Source organism: Lepidochelys kempii, chromosome 15 (assembly GCF_965140265.1).
Source record: "Lepidochelys kempii isolate rLepKem1 chromosome 15, rLepKem1.hap2, whole genome shotgun sequence".
Classification (NCBI taxonomy): domain Eukaryota; kingdom Metazoa; phylum Chordata; order Testudines; family Cheloniidae; genus Lepidochelys; species Lepidochelys kempii.
The window spans coordinates 15131117-15147138 of record NC_133270.1 but is presented as its reverse complement, the minus strand read 5'-3'; the positions used below and the strand labels follow the sequence as shown (position 1 = coordinate 15147138).

The window sequence follows — 16022 nt, the reverse complement described above, 5'->3', positions numbered from 1 at the left end:
ATACCAAGCATCCCTTGGCTTTAACCAACACAGTTACTTGAGATTAAGTTCACCATACACAGTGTCTTACCTTGGTCAGTTTTGGTTGCTGGCTTCCAGTTTTCAGCACTAATTACTGGCAGACAAACCTGCCCCTTTTCATCGATGTTAGGGTGATAGATCTTTGTTTTAAATGTAATCTTAGGAGGTTTGAATGGATACTCTGCTGGAAAGTTGATTTCGATTCTGAAGGCTCCCTTATCATATGGAGGATTGTCCTGCAAATGAAAAGACAGAACATTACGGGATTTAAGACATCAGAAGAGATACACGGGAAGGGACTGTGTGCTCAGTCTTTTGAATGGTCCATGTTTAAGATACACCTGTTGTCTGTATAGGCCTTCAAGTCCATTTACATGTCTAGATTTAGGTTTATGTGCCAGAAAATATCAAAAGCATAATATTCTTTTGCAAAGGGGTAATAGTGTTTTGTCAGTATTTGTATTTACCTTGAAAGGAGAAAAAAAGCCATGCATGTTATGGCAGCACTGAGGGGTGGCTGACATTTCTACTTGGTGAAAGCAGAACTTTGTGACATTGATAAAGAGGCCTCCAATCTCACAACTGTTAGTTATTCCCAATTTCACAAAGGTTTTCGAGTCCTTTCTTAGATACCCATTTTCTTCCTCAAGTTTTCAGTTTCTGTCTCTAAACCTAGTTATTTCATTTCTCCCAACATGGTGGTACAAACAGAGCAATCTGACTTGTCAGGTTTCCCTCTATGTTCTGAGAGAACCTTTTTGCTTTAGCTGACTGCATAAAATCTGCTGATCATTCATTTTTTTACTGCATCTGCTGATGAGAACACTGAATTCATGTGCAGTTTCAGGTGCTTTTCATCAGATCATATTGGGAGGAGTACAATAAGAGGACTATGAAAGTAGGGAGAGTGAAACTGAACAAGACAATGCTCAGAAACTGACAGCAACTGCAGCTAGACACAGTAGTCCTAGTTTCAAAAATTATTTTGAGAAACCCAGAAGAAAAATCAACTATTGATATTTTTAGAGTTTATCAAAATATAACATTTTATACTGCAAACAATAATTCCAGCATGAAAAACTACTCAGGATATTGGGGAAAGGGAGATTCAGAATAGCTGGAAGTGAGTTTTTACTTAGTGTACGGTTTAACTTCCCCCACCTAGCAGCCAGTCAGTCCAATCCCTTTAATCAAAACCATTTTAGAAATTAAAAATGAGCTCTCCAGTATTAGCATCTTTAGGGAAAGAACAACACTCTACAGGGAAAGGAAAATAGTATTAAACCTATGGGGAGAGATTCTGTGTTGTCCTCGAAGACAGAAAAGAACTCAAAAGCTAGGATGTGGGGTGGTGAAGATGCCTTTAAACCACTTTACATCCATCCAGTTTTCTCAAGTGACCCTGGCATAATTTAGTCAGCCTTGGAAGCCTGTTTAACTTACAACAGCGTGCCCTATGAGCCGTACTGCTGCCTGGAATCTCTGCAACACTTCATACTGAGGCTTCACCCTGGCCCAGATACACTGTCGAGTCAGGGCTTACAAATCTTTCACAGATCCTGTGCTGGCCAGATCCTGGGCTTTTACAGCTACTTTATACAGCTATAACCCTTATTCCCAGCACAAGAGGTCAGAGCAGAGGTAAGGATCTGACTCAAGAAGCTGAATTACAAGATTACATGCAAAGGGTTGTTCATCACTTATACTTGAACATGAATGACTGTAATGCTCACTTTGAATGTTTGCGCTACACCTTTCACTCCCCAAAAGGCCATCCATTGTGACCAGTATTTAAAAGGAAGATTCAGTTTATGATAAATCAATAAATGTATTTTACAAGGGCACAAGGAGTCTGATGTTCTTTTATATTTCATATTTTGAAACTGAAACAAATATAGTATAGAAATTCAATGACATGCATAAATTTGTTTCAATGTATAGAATACGAAACCACCTTATCCTGCAAGGTTTTTTTTTAAATTAATGACCTGTTATAAATCATGTAAAATAAGCAATATACAAAAAATCTGACACAAATCTGTAGAGGAAAAACCCAAGATAACAAGCTGTCTTTGACTTGTTTCATAACCGGGTGACTGCTTATTCCTTTAAACAATGTTTTAGAGACAAATATAGCAGGCTGAGCTACTTCTAGAACTGTATCCTCCACAACAACCTTAACTGAGCACTACACAAAATATCACTCAATAAGCCTGCCTACCGCATATGCCAGATAATTTCTCAATTGTACATCAAGCATCACTTTTACAAAAGCTGTGGAGAGGGGTTGGCCAGAAGGGAGATTAAAAATATAGAACTGGACAATCAATAACTAGCCAAAGCTAGTTGAAATACTGATAATTTGTTGTTTTTAAAAAATCCTTGTCAGCACTTTTAAAAAATACATATACCTGGTACTTCAAAAGCAAATTTAACATCAAAAAGCTTTCATCTGTACCCAGATTATGTCTGCTGATTTAAAAAAAAAAGTTTACTCAATGTGACAGCTGAATATCAGACAATTCTAGACCAGTGAAGCAAAGAAAGGAGAGGATTATTATTTGTATTAAGTCCTCCCTTTAAATAATGACCCAAGGTGCTTTTTAAATATGTACAAAAACATAAGATCCTTAATACATGTAGATTCAGCGACAAAACGTTATTTTAAAATAATTTCCTCATAATAATGCCAAAACAGGAGCTCAAAGTTCCGTTTCTCCTGCAAAAGCACATAACAAAAACCTAAAGCGGTCCTTGGGATGCAGCTCCCAATGCTGTTTTTGGTGTTTGTGATGTCATGAATTTGGAATACTTTTCTCGGCAAAGTTCAAGTGTTGATGAGCAGAAATCTTTGTTTTAAACGAACACCTCATTTTTAAAGCTACATATTTTCTGTTAATTTTTTTAAGATCAAACATTTTGAGGGTTTTGGGTTTTTTTTTTTTTGATTTATTTTTTAAGAAATAGATCACCATAAAATGTTTTTCTTTAAAAAGAAAAGTACACTCTCAGCTTTTGGAAGAATGCCAAAGCAGTAAAATGCTGTACAAGAACCATAAACAGTGTTTTATTAAAAATATATTACTTAATAGAAATCTCCTCTAACGGTCAAATCCTGCTCACTTTATTCACAAAAGAGGCACTAAAGACTCAAAGGGATTATTTGCATCAGTCGTTCTACAGTGTTTCAAATCCAAAGGATCAGCAAGAATCTTGATGTAGCACGCATGATCCACGTTCAGGAGTGGCTTTCAACTAACAAAGCCAGAAGCGCTGCAGAGCTGATGTTGAAAGTCTTTAAGATCACATGCAGATTATATTTCTCTCCAGCTTTCTACTGCATCCAACCAAAAGGCAGTATTGATGTCCAAGTAGCCCAACTCTCCTTTCCACAGACTAGATGCAGCTGTTCATTCAGGAAAGTGAGCACGGAACTTGGTAGTGGAAAATGCCCAAAATAAAGAAGGTGAAAATCCATATGACTTCAACCAGACAATCCAATACATTGGATTCCTCCCTTCCCCTTTCCAACAAATCCCTCTCTATTTGACTAGTATAGTAGTAATTTACTTTTAGGGTTTGTCTAAACAGTGGGGTAATACAGTCTACAGAGGTGTGATTTCTAAAGCGCTCTAACGTATCAATATACCCCGTGGATCCTGCTGGTGCATACTACAGGTTCCCTAGTGAGTTTTCACATAATATAAACAGCATGCTGTTAAAGCACACCAGCAGGTTCTACACAGACCAATTAGTGCACAGCACCTTAGTGCATTTTAGAAATCATACGCCCATATAATACATTTCCCCACCATGTAGACAAGCCCCAAAGTTGCCTATTAACACTCCTCTTTCAAAAATACAAAACCACGGGCAAGGTTTTTAAAAATGGATGCCTAAAGTTAGGCAAGGATTTAGGTACTTAAGTGCATACATAAGTGACCTGTTTTCCAAGGGGTGCTTAGATTTTAAAAACCTAGCAATTTGAGCCTAACTTAAATACCCAATCCTGAAAATCCAGGCCAAATTCTTTCGCACTGAGCATTTTCAAGTAGTGAGACTAAATTTTTTTGGAAAGGCTATCAAATGGAATTAATTGCACATGTTTTCCTATGTATTTCCATCCTTTTCTCCATTATCTTGAGTCAACAGTTTTAAACCATGTGGATAGTCAGCTATGATACCACAGCACACCTTGGACTCCAGTTATTTTTGTACTGCCTGCACCAGTTTAAGACCTGTTGGTTTAGGCCCACCTTCTCTGGCATAAACAAAGTATTCTAGCAGAGCTGTTTTAAAACAATTTCAAAATTATTCCTGCTAAAATGAGGGTAAATACGGTTTGCCTGGCTACTATGATACAACCATAACTGTTTTAATACTCTTATCACCAAGTCTTAATGGCCAGGCAAACTATGTTTACACCAAATTAGCAGGAACCATTTAAAAATAGTAAAAATGGATTCACTAACATGATCTAAGTGCCAACATACACAAAGCTTTTGTATTTGCTTAGTCTAGCTGTTTCAAAGCACAAGATTCTTTACATGTTACTGCGTGAGCTGTGAATTATGGGCTACCTCCACATAAACAGATACCCGGAAAATAGTAGCGTGCCTACATCTCTCTCTCTCCCCACCCGCAACTAAGTTGACAATAAGTGATTGTTAAGCAACTTAAATGCTCAAATCACCTTACAACAGTGTTTGTTTTATAGTCTACGCAGCTTTATCTCAAAAGCTCCATCCTTCCTACAGACTTCTAAAAATTTCATTATGTATCACGTACAAACCTAGGTTACATTTAGTGCAGTCAGAATTCAATTTTTTCTAATTTTTACTGTTGAAAACCTTTTTAAAAAAAAAAAATTGTTTTTTTCCTATTTTGAACTATTGTGATTTTTGCTGTTGGGGGTGGGGTGGGGGTAGGGCTGGGGTTAGGGCAGCACTAACAGCAGGGTTGCAGGGGGTTTCCTGTGCAGCTGAGGGGCCCAAGACACCAGGTACAGGGGATGCTGCAGTCATCCTGGCCCAGTAGAGATCTCCTTCAGACCTGGCCAGGGGTAAGGATTAGCCCTGGGTCATGAAGCTGGCCACCCCACTGCTGAACTGCTCCTGCTTGGGGATGGCTCCCATGTTCTGGGCTGGTGAATGAACAAGTGGGGCTGTAACCATGGAGCTGCAGGGCCGGTGACACTGGATCCCTGCAAGCACAAGGTGCAGGGAAGGCTGGGGTCCTGGCGGGGCACAGGAGAGATCCCCATCCAGGACTGTGAGGAGGAAGGAGGAGGACAAAGATGAGTCCCTGGCTGTGGGGGAGGCCACCCCACTGCTAAATGGCTCTTGCCCAATGATGGAGCCATTCAGCAGTGGAGTAGCCTCCTCCACGGCTGGGGACAATACTGACTTCTCCTCACAGTCCTGGCCAAGGGTCTCGAGTCTGCCGGGCCAGGACCACAGCTTTCCCTGCATCTCGTGCCTGCAGTGATTAGGCGTCTCCAGCCAGGAATGTGTGAGCCATCCCCAGACAGGAACTCTTCAACTACAGGGTGGTGTCTGGCACAGCCAGAGACTTGTGGTCCTTCTTTGCAGTCCTGGCCAGGGATCTCTGCTCCAATGGGCCAGGATAATCGCAGCCTCCCCCGCACCCTAATGCCTGCAAGGATTGGGTTTCACTGGTGCTGCAGCTGTCTAGAGAGCCCTCCGCAACTCTGCTGACACACAAGTAAGGGAGTGGGGCTGTGACAGCAAAGTTTCAGTGGGCTCCCTACATGGCTACAGCACTGGTGGTACCTAATCCCTACAGGTGCAAGGTGCAGGGAAGGTTGCAGTCTCCTGGTATTCTCAGCTGGTGAGAGAGAATGCAGGTCCGTGCTAGTGAGGATGCAGAGAGCTCCCTGAACTGTTGCAGGAGCCATTCAGCAGTGGGTTGGCCTCCCCCACAGCTGGAGGCTCATCGTCCTTCCCCTTGCAGTCCCAGCCAGGGGCCTCGACTCCATCCCCACTGTGGTATCAGGTGAAGCGCAGGGAGCCCTCTGCAGCTGGATCCACTCACTCCCCTGACAACAGGACTCCAGAGTACTCCCTGAATTGCCGGAGGGCCAGTGACACTTGATTGCTGCAGGCAAAGTGACTGTTACCAATTTATTTTCTTTTTTGTCAATTTCAGTGTGTCATCTGAAATCAGCATTTACCAAGTTATAAATTAAAACTGAATCCTGCAAAGCCTAGTTATTTTTATAACCAGTAAATAACAGGTATATTTTCATTCAACCATTCACTGGATCTTTTCTTCTTCAAACATAACCAGAATAACCAAAGTAATGTTTTATAATAGCAAATAATCACTCATTTGTCAGGGTGCAACAATTATGTAATGGCCACCTACAGTACTAATAAACTATCGATTTGCAAGAGTTTTTTCCCCCCCCTCAGCACAAGTCATCACCAGGTACAAATGGTCTGTGGATTGCTTTTAAGCACAATATAAGTGTTCTATACTCACAGGAACAATAAGCCCTTGCCAAGTCAATAAATTAGCTTCATCAACCTGGATATTACGGAAGTTTTTCATTCCACATTTGCGGATTTCTTCAAGCTCCTGAAAAGCAAGCAGAGTGTAAGTATACATTAATAACAGTAATAAGCAGCATGTTCATTTATTTTTTTTCAAGAAACTTAGAAATGAAAATGGGTTCCTTTGTTTTATATTAAATGAGTTTGTGGTTTCAGAAGTGACAAGCCACATAATTAATAAAACAAATGGAATTCCTACACCTATAAAGAATCGGGGTTATCTAAGGCAGGGAATCAAAATCTTTATTTGCTGAATTAAGGGATATGCCATGGAGCTACAACAAAAGCATGGTTAATAATATTGCATCATAGCTATATATTTTATTTACACTTTTGTTACACTCACCTGTATATCAGATTCATTTGTTTAAAAAGCTTATTCTCAAAGAATTTGTGGATTGAGAATATTGTATCAACTTGTCAGCTACAAATACAAGTAACAGATGTGTTAGGACTTGTCTATGGGAGAAAGCTACGCTCGTTTAAAGGTATTATTTTAAACCAAACTAATTAAACTTATACAAACTACCGTGTGGACACTTATTTCGGTTTAAGATTTAAACTAAACTGAAATATGCCCACTTTAAACCAAAATAAGTATCCACACAGAGGTATGTACCAGTCTAATTAGATTGGTTTTAAAACCAATCCAGTGCACCTCCATCATGCAGACAAAGATCCAAGTTAAGGCTGAAAAACAAAAAGTTAACAGCAATATTACAGCCATTTGGGTACTTACTTACCTACCTTCAGGAATTGCAATATAGTTAACTAACTGCATGAGCTAAGAAACTATATTATCCCTTCCTTCAGAAATTATTTCTGAGGGAATGACAAGCCTTGTGAGCCAAAATGTTATTAACTAGTTTTCAGTGAAAAAAAAAAGCCAATTACATACAAGTGTACACAATATTTTGAGAGAGTTTAGGTCAAGGAGAACAAACACTACGTCTATTTCCTTTATTAATAAATACATCAGTAGTTTGCAAAGGGCACTCGCAGTGAAACAAAAAAACTACTCTCTTATTCTTTTAGAACTAGAGTGTTACTATGGCATGATTAAATGTAAGTTCAACCGGAAGACCAAAGTCCAAACTCACATACTTAAAGGTTCATTTTCTATTGTGTATGTTGTATGTCAGAATAGACATAAGCACAGCTAAGGAGCATGTCCAGAACATAAGGTTCAGACTTGTTTTCGAGACACTAGAAATGACTAATTAGTCTGGTCCCCTGGCTCCAGTGCCATTAAATATGCCCCAACTTTTTCAATATTACAGAAATAGGGGTTTTTGTGATTAGATTATGCTTTAGAGCATGAAGACACACACATCAAGAGTCCCATGGATTGCCATTCATAGGGATATGCTAAACCTAAACCATGCTGTTCAGTGGAAGATAACCTTTATTAGCAGCAGCAATAAGGAGGCATCATATGTCCATTTTAACTATGAATCTAGTACTATGCTAGGTATTTGGTTTTGGACACTGAAAGTACAAAAGGTCTCAGTTCAAAAGCACAGAAGATTGTGGTGTTTTTCTGAGAAACTCAGGAAGGTACGTAACTAATTCAGTTGCGTTTTCAACTGGTTCATTTCTTTTTTTTGCATATAGCACTGTTGTGCAGTCACATTGAACTACCCTTTTTCATAACCCACAATTTTAAACAATGAAGCCCATTCTAAACCAAAAATAACTTATGGGATATCATGAAACGGGCAAGTTACAGATACAGATCAACCATCACACATTAAAACAGAACATATTCATGACTGATGCCTTCTCCCACAAAACACAGATGGATAGAAAAATTGGTTATTTTAGACATTATCTAACTCTTGATAGATGTTTATATAATATGTATAATTTATATTAGTTTCTCTCAAATGGCCCCCCATTTAAGATCACGGTCACACTGTACTAGGTGTTATACAAAAAAAACAGGAAGATATGGTCCCTGACCAGAGAGCTTACAATCTAATACATATAAAAGCAGATGAAGGATGAAGTAGTTATATAAAGACAAGTTAACTATCAATTGATCAGTGTCTGTCTCCCTCTAAATAATTAACGCATTTAAATGTGGTAAGCTTTGAAAAAATGAAAAAAAAAAAGATGTTAATTTAAAGAGGTAAACTCTCACGTTTGTTTTAAAAACTTGACATGTCTGTAATGTGGTTGATTTAAGAAATACAATAAATACAGTGCAGAAGTTAACTGTGATCACCACAAAATTATTAAGGTTTGTATGTAACCAAAGAAAGTTTCAAATGAACCAGCAAGCCTCTCTCTGGTTCCCTTAAAATCCTTCATTCAAAGTTGACAGAATTAAGTTTTTCTCCAGTAACCCTACTGGCTCTGCAACGCTTCCATTTGAAATGACATATAATAGTGAAACCCATTCAAGAGACTCCCAGCCCATCAAGTATCTCCAAATATCTGAGCCTGATTCTCCACCACCTTTCACCTACTGTAGCAATTTCTACTTATGCAAAGGAAGTACAAAGTAGGTATAAAAAGTTGCCATCTCAGACTAGAATATAATACATATATTTTAAACAGGCATGACTACACAAGGTGCAAGACTGTGGAGAATCAAGTCCTTGAGTACAATCCTACTCTGCCTTTACTAGATCATCATCTCCATTAGACAAACATTTTTTGTTAGTCCCTTGTGTGGCTGCTTCAAGTTTCACTTTATACTCAAAAATGACTGTCTGAAAGTAGCACTGTGAGGTTCCATATTTATTGCAAATCAGTAACTTCCATATTAAACTTATTCAGTTTAGAAGTGGCTTTTTGCTTACTGCCCCCCCTGCAAATTCAACCAGGAAGCTGCAAATCAAATTGTGTTCTTTCTGGATGATGCAATGCCAGGAATAAAGATTTTGTAACAGAAATTTAGTTACTTTTGTTGGGGATACACAATTCATAATAAAATATTAGCACAGCAAAGGCAACATAGCTAATGAATAAAAACATACTTTTGTCAAAGAAAGAAAGAAAATATGATTCTGCTGAATGTCCACAGGCAACAGGCTGGTAAAAGGTAGTAGTACCATGTTCAGAGACAGAAAAATGACTAATTTCACCTTAAGATCACACTGACTCTGACAGGACAAAAAGGTCTTTTGGAAGTGAGAGACTGAGACCAAACATGCATTTTTTTCAAAAAGAAACCTTAAGGTTAGAAATGTAGCGAATAGCTCAATTCCCATTCTCTCCCACCCCCTTTAATGTTGTTTTAAATAATGTAAATTATTGCCTCTGAGAGAGTGTACTAATAGCTAGAACACAGAAGTGGGAGTGCACACTCCTAATTCCAGTTCTGCCACTGACCCTGCGTGTGACATTGCTGAACTAGGTTTCCCTTTTATAACATGGAGACATCTACTTATTTTAAAGGGATGTGTTGGGACTTCAAGTAAGTAAAGTGTTTCGACAAGTTCAGATAAAAAACACAGTACAGTATATAACATGGAGAATATACTGTTTGATAGGTAATATTTAATCTTCAGGTACAGCACTGAAGGGACCAGATCACAAAAAGCATTTAGTATTTTTCCTTACGTATGTTACAGTACTGAAAATGAAAAAAGTACTTTTCACCATTTATGCTGTTTGAAAGCATAAATTAAAAATTAAAAATCAAGCAAAAAGTAAAAGAAAAGAAAAATAACTTGAAATCTAGTCAGTTAAAAAAGAGTTAAAAGTAATTTCAAGTACTGCACTTGCACCCGAGTCCCTCTGCCAGTTTGTGATTTTATAAACAGGCTAAAAAAAAAAAAAAAAAAATGTTCCTGCTGCTTTCTGAAAAAGCCACACAAACAAGGAAAACCAACTTTGGTCCCAATCCTGCAAACTCTTGCGCATATGAACCATCCCAAGACTGGGGCCTGCCTCAATGATTGTCTACACAGGGAAAACAGGGAAACTGACTATACGCAAAGGGTTTAAACCCAAAGCCCATTGAAATCGGTGGAAAGACTCTCATTGACTCCAATAAGCTTTGCATCAGGCACAAAGTAAATAAACCGAATAGAGAAAAAATATTCTGTAATCTTTTATTTATGAACAAGAGTAGGTAAACAATTTCTAAACATAAGTGTTTTTATGATGAATATGTCTCTTAGCCAGTGGTAAGAAGTTGATCTATTTCAATTTCTGGTTCTCTGGTACTGCAGGGCAGTGTTTGTTTTTTTTAAAAAAACTTTAAATTTAAATAAAAAAAATCATGAGAATATTTAGTTTTCATAAAAGCTGTAGTTAAGGTTCCATTGAAACATTACAATTTTGTGTTTTCACATATTCTTTATTTTCTGAATAATTCTTCTTTCCAGCAGAAAGTTTCTACGTTTGATCTCTGCTCAAAAGTGAATTTTGAGTAAAATATCGTCACCCATTTTTGAGTTATAAAACCGTACTGTTCTCACTCCTGCTGTAAAATGTGTACGCTTTTTTTAAAAAACACCAACACGAAAACAGATAAAGTTTATGTTTCTCCTGACTAGTTGTTACTGAGGAGTAAAGGCCAGAACAATTAAAAACCTACACATACAAAGTATGAAAGCTATAAACTGAAAAAAATCTGATTAAAAATACAAAATTCTCAATAAATTTGGCGTTATTATACTGTTTACAACACTAAGGCATAATGTAAATACATGCCATCAACATTAATTACATGGGTGTGGTTCTGAGATTTATTTCACCGTGGAGTTCATTGCTTCATAAATGTTTGCTATGCAAATATGGGAGTACACAAAGAAAAGATTAAAATAATCTTCCTTTGCCATTCCTCACTTCCTTAAAACATAAAAACAAAAGCTTACATTAACAGACTATTAATTATACTTTTTTAAAAACTAAAAACCCCCAGAAGTGGAAATATTATAGACCTAATAGAAACCTTTACTTGGTCATATTATAGTTGGGACTTCAACAGGAGCTTTACCTGAGGAAGGAGTGTCAGATACTGTCCAAGAGTGTCTTCTGGACTACTAATTATGTTTTTAAATATATATCTCTATATACAGTAGTCCCAACCCAATTTAATAAAAGTACAAGTTCCATACATGGTATTTTATATTAACATGATGTATACCTACAAAGACAAGTAACTTCACCACCTTTCTCATATAAGCCTCCCTCTCATCTTTAACTGTACCACCAGCTAGTGTCATCTCTCCATCCACCTACCGTAGGATTTTATACTGTTGCCTATCACTGTGGTATCCAAGTGACTTCCGCATAAAATCAATAGCATCAACAAAATCCTTTATTATGGACACCATGGAGTCTCTGGCACTCCTCCCTTTCTGGGATCAAAACTCTGCTTGGGGTAGGGTTTTTGTGGTGTTGGTGAATAAGGGTTAGTAACAGTTTGGAAATAAACAGGGTCTTTGAATTGTGAGTGTCAGCTACGGTGTAAAAGCTCTCTCAGAAGGGAAGTCCTTACAGGGTTTCCTAAGACAGACTCCAGATTCACCACTTCCCTTCTGAAAGACTGTTCCATAGCTGGATCCTTTCGACAGAGAATGCTTTGTCACCAGCTCTCACATGCTTTGAGATCTGCACTGTCCTAGAAGAGCTCAGCTGTCACAGTGGCTTATAGATTAAAACTGGGTCTTTGATGTACTCGGGGCTTAATCCACTAACTGCGTTTGTTATGATAAACTTGGGGCCTGATCCTGTAAAATGCTCATGCAAGTAGCCCCCAATGACTTCAATTAGACTATTCAGATGAATGAGAGTTTGTGACGAAACGCCACTATTTGCTGTTTGTACAGGGCCTAGCACAACGGGGCTCAGGCCCCTAGACACCACCACAACGCCCCCTCCCTGTTTTGAATGTTTATGATTGTAACCATACAATTGCATTTGTGTAAATTTTAGTATGTCATATTAAGATTCGAAAGTTATTAAATATAATTTTAGAAATATTTGATTTTTATTGGTAAATATCAATTTCACTGTCACAAAACAAAACATACTTCAATCAATAATAACTAAAATGTATAGCCAGGCAAAGAAAGAAAAATGCTACTTGAGAACAGAGTCAAAACCCAGGGATTTAGATTTTTGAATTAGACTTGTTACGAATGGACTAACGAGAGGACTAGTAAAAACAGCTATGATTTGTTGACTTAAGGATATTTACTTTGTATATTTTGACATATTGACAATTTGTATTTTAAGTTATAAAGCTTGAATTTTTTGAATCTCAGTGTCTACTGTCATTAAATAATCTTCTGATTCCCCATAGCTTCCTGCAACTGAACATTTAAAATGATAGAGAAAAGTGCTTATGACCCATAATTTCACAAAAACGTAAAAAAATTAATTGATAAAAATCTAAAAAACGCTCAAAAATAAACATCAATATTATCCATTGAAATTACAAAAAATAAAAATTGAATTCTGCCAAGACTAAATATAAAGAATGGCTCTCTCAATTTAAAGAGAGAGATCAGTTTTCACCCGTAAAGTGGGGATGATACTACGATCTCCCACACTTTGTCTTGTCTCTCTTCACAGCAAGCACTATCACCTACCACAACAGGACTCTGATCTCAAGTGCAGCCTCTTGTTGTTGGTGTAATATAAATAAATAACCATGATCCATGTCAATGGTTCCAAACAACTCCATACTTCAGAAATTGTTTTATTTTAATTCATTTACATCCCTGTTCACATGAATGTTATATTTTGAACAATCTGCAGGAGGTTCCAAATTTATTTTCAGTTATAAAACAAACTATATTTAGTTCAAAGATCTGTAAGAAAGTTAAGAGATTTTAAAATTATTATTAATTATTATTATTATTAACAAGTGTGAAAATACAGAGCTAAAATTGGATTTCCTTTGAGGTTTTGAGCATTCATTACATTTTATGACCCTAAGCTTTTTAAAAAAGTATAATTTAAATAACTGAGAAAACATCCAATTATCATCACTATTTAAAAAGAAAAAACAAAAAACAGAATCTGTTCAGCAATGGAACACTTACGGATGCAGTTTGTGGTACTGTGGAACTGTACTACAGTCCAAAATCCTGAAACTGGGGGTGGGGTGATGGGAGTGGGTAATAATATCTACTAATTGTGGTGTATAAGAAGGAAATTTCTGAACTGTTAAGGGCATTTTGCAGCTGCTGAACTCATGGGGAAAAGTTTCTGATTACCACGATTCATGAACACGAAACAAAAATGAAAGTAAAATCAAGTAATAGATTCTCCACGCTCTCAAAATCAATCAAGGTCTGGCCACAAATTTTTTCTAGAAGAGATATGTCTAAGTGCAGACAGAAGAATCAAATGCTTCAAAAAACTATCACCTATATACTGTCTCTGTAAACATACTGCAGCAATAACACCATAAAACGTAGCAGAATGATAACTAGCTTTGGTAGATACTTAGCAATATTAACTATTGCCTCTGCAGCCCTCCAGACTTTTAAGATTATATTATTTTTGCTCCTGTTTAGAAACGTACTAGGAGTATTTATGCACATTTTTTACTTTTCACAAATTTTAAGAAGGTATATATGACTGAATATGAAATTCAATTTCAAATAAAACAGAAGAGCTAAGGTTATTAAAACATAAAATAACTACTCTTGTTCACCATGTGAAATGGAGCGAGTTCTTATTCTGACATATTTGCAACAACAGCTTCATATGTGGTAGCAGTTAAGATATATTATTAAAAATAAAATATATTAAAAAATAAACAAAAACCTAAGTTAGTTCAGCCTCATCAAGCTCCTCAGGAGCAGTTTATGTTCCTCGCTGACATGGATGTTATCTTGTGTGCATGACTCTGCATCGAAGGTGTTCTACTGTTTAAATTACAATCTACACTCAGAACAAATTTAAATAGCAAAGCTAATCTTAAATGAAATCAATATTAAACTATCACAATTCTCTTTGTCCTTATAATCCGTGGGCATTTTTGAATGTATAACTCAAGTTTCACACCCCAATCCAGCATCCGGCTCGACAAGGATAGAACCCTATGTCCGGGTGGAACCCCATTGACCTCAGTGAGGCTCTGGGCAGGGCTCCACCGGCCTGAAGCCAGTTTCAGGATCCAGACTTAAAAGAACAAAACTAATGGAAGTGGAACCAAACTTCTCTTCCATCAAGTACAAGATATGGGAAAAATGAAGAACATTGAACAACATTCAGTTTAGTCCTTGCATCTATGTATCATGTGGTTAAACTATATCATCTATCTAACTCAGGTTATGAACACCTAAGTGCAAAGATCAAGGTGTGTTTGTATTAATACCACGTACAGAGATAATTATAGTTGTTGCAGTCCCACTAGGTGCTAAACAGAAAGTGTGGCAGATCCCTGCCCTGAGTAGTATGCAATCTGAATTGATGATAACGATGTCATCCACGACATAAGACTGTAAACTTCTGGGGGCAGTGACTGTCTTCCTAGGCATCGGAAAAGCATCTTACACATTGTGAGAGCTATTGCAAGAGAACAAATAATAAAGATACAAAACTGAACAACTGAATAGAATAAAACTACTAAATAAAACCAGTCTTAAGTAAAAACCAGCCACCACAGGCGGCGGCCGCGCTTTACACTATTATACATACGTCAGAAGGAACAGAGGTTTGGAAACGCAAATGCGTTTGTGTTTAAGGCAAACTGAGCGAAGTGACTTCTGAACCCAGGCCTATAATGTCAACGGGATAAACCAGCCACGTCTCCCTCACGCGCGGGGCAGATTAACGTTAAAAGCACACAAATGCCGGACAAAACTCAACTTAAAATAAGCCTGGGAGGGGGGGAACCCTCCGTCCGTCCGTCCCACCCCGTCCTATCCTCGTGGTCCCGGCAGGCCGGGGCTCCTGCCCGCCGGGGGCTGCGGGGCGCTCGGGCAGCACTGCAGCCAGCTCGGGCGAATCGCCGCCATCCCGGGGAGCCCGGGGGGAGAAAGCCCCCGCCCTTCCTCTTTGCTTAGTCACGGCAGGAGCCCCCTCAGGGAGGGGCCCGGCCCGGGCCCCTCGAGCGCCCTTCGCTGGCTCCCCACACGGGGCCAGGCAGCCGCGGGGGCTGTGGGGCGCCCTGGAGCCCGGCCCCGGGCAGAGCGGGTGGAGCGAGGCCCCGCCGAGGCGCGGCCTAGATGCCGGCTGTTCCCGTTCCGGTCTCCTCGTCCCGCGGGCTGCCGCGGGGGGGAGGGGAGAGTTCCCCGCGCGCCCCGAGTTGGGGGGGGGTCGCTGCCTGCCCCCCCCGGCACGGAAGGGGCCCGGGGCGGAAGCGCACCTTCCCCAAGCCGCCCCCCACTCGGTCCTTCCCCGGCGCGGGGCTGGATGTTACCTTCATCAGCCTCCTGCTGGCCGCCATCTTGGATCTGCTTCTGCTGCCCCACAATGCATAGCGGCTGCGGGCTGGGCGGCTAAAGC

The 16022-nt window shown here is 39.0% G+C and overlaps 1 protein-coding gene across 3 annotated transcripts in view; it reads right to left on the bottom strand.

The window, feature by feature from the left end:
* Positions 1-16022, bottom strand: part of UBE2L3 (ubiquitin conjugating enzyme E2 L3) — a 22364-nt gene extending 6342 nt beyond the window's left edge. Inside the window, exons 1-3 of one of the 3 annotated variants that reach the window (XM_073313523.1) lie at positions 15937-16022; positions 6526-6621; positions 71-257 (exon numbers count right to left, since the gene is read on the bottom strand). In XM_073313523.1, coding sequence (XP_073169624.1) covers positions 71-257; positions 6526-6621; positions 15937-15963 — 310 coding nt within the window. In that variant the 5' untranslated portion in view covers positions 15964-16022. Of the gene's footprint in view, positions 1-70; positions 258-6525; positions 6622-14896; positions 15159-15383; positions 15695-15936 lie in introns of those variants that run through there. The other 2 variants (XM_073313524.1, XM_073313522.1) reach the window with 2 other exon arrangements.